Source organism: Monopterus albus, unplaced genomic scaffold (genome assembly GCF_001952655.1).
Source record: "Monopterus albus unplaced genomic scaffold, M_albus_1.0 scaffold2.1, whole genome shotgun sequence".
Taxonomy (NCBI): Eukaryota; Metazoa; Chordata; class Actinopteri; order Synbranchiformes; family Synbranchidae; genus Monopterus; species Monopterus albus.
Genome location: NW_018127882.1, coordinates 6,104,945 through 6,106,921, shown reverse-complemented (window position 1 = coordinate 6,106,921; position 1,977 = coordinate 6,104,945). Strand labels below are relative to the sequence as shown.

General features: G+C 43.5%; 1 protein-coding gene across 2 annotated transcripts in view; it reads left to right on the top strand.

Moving 5' to 3' along the window:
* zgc:92907 (ALG13 UDP-N-acetylglucosaminyltransferase subunit) overlaps positions 1 to 1,977 on the top strand; it is a 12,195-nt gene that overhangs the window by 3,195 nt on the left and 7,023 nt on the right. Inside the window, exons 1-2 of one of the 2 annotated variants that reach the window (XM_020596329.1) lie at positions 64 to 823; positions 912 to 1,074. In XM_020596329.1, coding sequence (XP_020451985.1) covers positions 1,041 to 1,074 — 34 coding nt within the window. In that variant the 5' untranslated portion in view covers positions 64 to 823; positions 912 to 1,040. Of the gene's footprint in view, positions 1 to 63; positions 824 to 911; positions 1,075 to 1,977 lie in introns of those variants that run through there. The other variant, XM_020596320.1, reaches the window with a different exon arrangement.

Below are 1,977 nucleotides of genomic sequence, written 5' to 3'. Positions count from 1 at the left end.
CGCCGTGGTCCCGTGTGTGTGTGTGTGTGGGTGTGTGTGTGTGTGTGTGTGTGTGTGTGTGTGTGTGCGCGTGCGCCCTTACTGCACACACGCTCTCTGTCTGTGTGCTCTCCATGGTACTCATATTCTCTTTTGCCGGTCCTACGTGCCTGATTGTGGTTGACTACCGACACCGTCATGCTTACTGTTCTGTTGGTAATATTGCTATTACTACTGTGAAACAACAGCTGCGTAATACGAGCATCTGATCATCTCTGTGCGCTGCTAGCGCCTGTATGCTCTTGCAATTTAACTGTTATCTTTGCATTGTCAGGCGCACACTCTCACCGTGCGATCTTCCCTGCACTTCTCCTCCACTGTTAACAGAATGGTCATTCTGCCTTCTTACAGTGGCACTCAGGTGTTTATATGGGCATGATTGCACCTGCTTCTCAGGCAAGGCCTGATACAGGAGAGAGGATGTTGTTTGGGATGCTATTATGGGGTATGTTGGCAAGCTGAGGTGTGTTTTAATGCTCCTGGGCAGCAGTGTGCCAACAGGGTATTGACTACACCCAGCTGCGCTTTTCTCCCAATAACGACAGCTCTTAGAGGGCAAAGCCTATATGAAATAGAACGATGGTTACTATGAATATAGGCATAGCCCTCTAAGCTGGCAGCTCTGCTAACTCCACCCCTGCCAGCTGAAGAAAAAGTGCTAGCGTAGGGAGCCGATCAGAGGTCACAGTGGCATTTATGCCATCACAGTGGACCTGTTTGGGGATAGCCCAGTGCAGGGCACAGGGCGCGAAAGAATCTCTTCAGGACTGCGCATGCGTGAGGGGTAAACCCAGTAGCGACAGCTCTTAGAGGGCAAAGCCTATACTCATAGAAGCTTGGGTTGAATGTAACCATCATTTTGCTCCCAACAGGCTTTAAAGGCTCATGGATATGAGCGTTTGGTTCTTCAGGTTGGAAGAGGATCACTTCTTCCAACTGTGGACAGCTGTCTGCACATCAGACTGGAGGCTTTTCGATTCAAAGACTCTATAGCAGAGGACATGAAGCAGGCTGACCTTATCATCAGCCATGCAGGTAAGTCAAATATAAAGAACCTTCAGCACATGCCACCTGGACACTTATTTCTCTTACACTCAGCGTTGGCTCCTACAGGCATAAATCAAAGGCACATAATAATTTGAAATCATTTTATTCTATCACGCTCAACTGATGCTGGAGTGTAAGTCAAACCATTGTCTATAGTGTTGGGCTTTGTAATGAAAACATGATGCACTGTAATAGCCTTAGATAAGCGTTAGCCAACACAGCTAGTTTCTGTATTCATTGCCTGCCCTTAAGTCATTATTGACAATGTAGAAGAGCAAAACAAATACAGGCATGTCAGCAATGTACAAATATTGTGATTAATACAGCAGCAGACAAATACAACAGGAGGGCATCAGATGCAGGTAGCAAAGGATTAAAAGCAAGCAATAAAATATGAAGTTGTTTTCACACAAAGTAAATTTATGTTTGGCTGATCACTATTATTATTAATTGCTGTGTTGTTGCCACTAAAAGTTGCAACTAACAGCCCTTTTATTAATATGCTGCGTATTTTCTAGGCCAGTTAATTAGTATATTAATGTAACATTGCACATGAATGTGCAGTGGGTCTGACTCTGTGTTGTGTTACGTACAGTAGAAGGTACAGGCCACTCTTCCCAGGACTGTACGGGAGCTATAGTTGGATAAATACGCATGCGTCACTGACTTCACACTTGTTTGAAGTAACTTCACATAAACTGCAAACGCACCAGAAGTAAACAGAGAGAACATGCAAATAACATCCAATTTTACATAAACCTATCAAAGAAGGCGGAAGAAAAATATAAGACATATAAGAACAAATTAACTGAGATTTTGAGGAGATGTAAGAAACTATATTACTCTAAAATATTAGAGGATAATAAAAATAACATCAGAGGTACTTGGAAT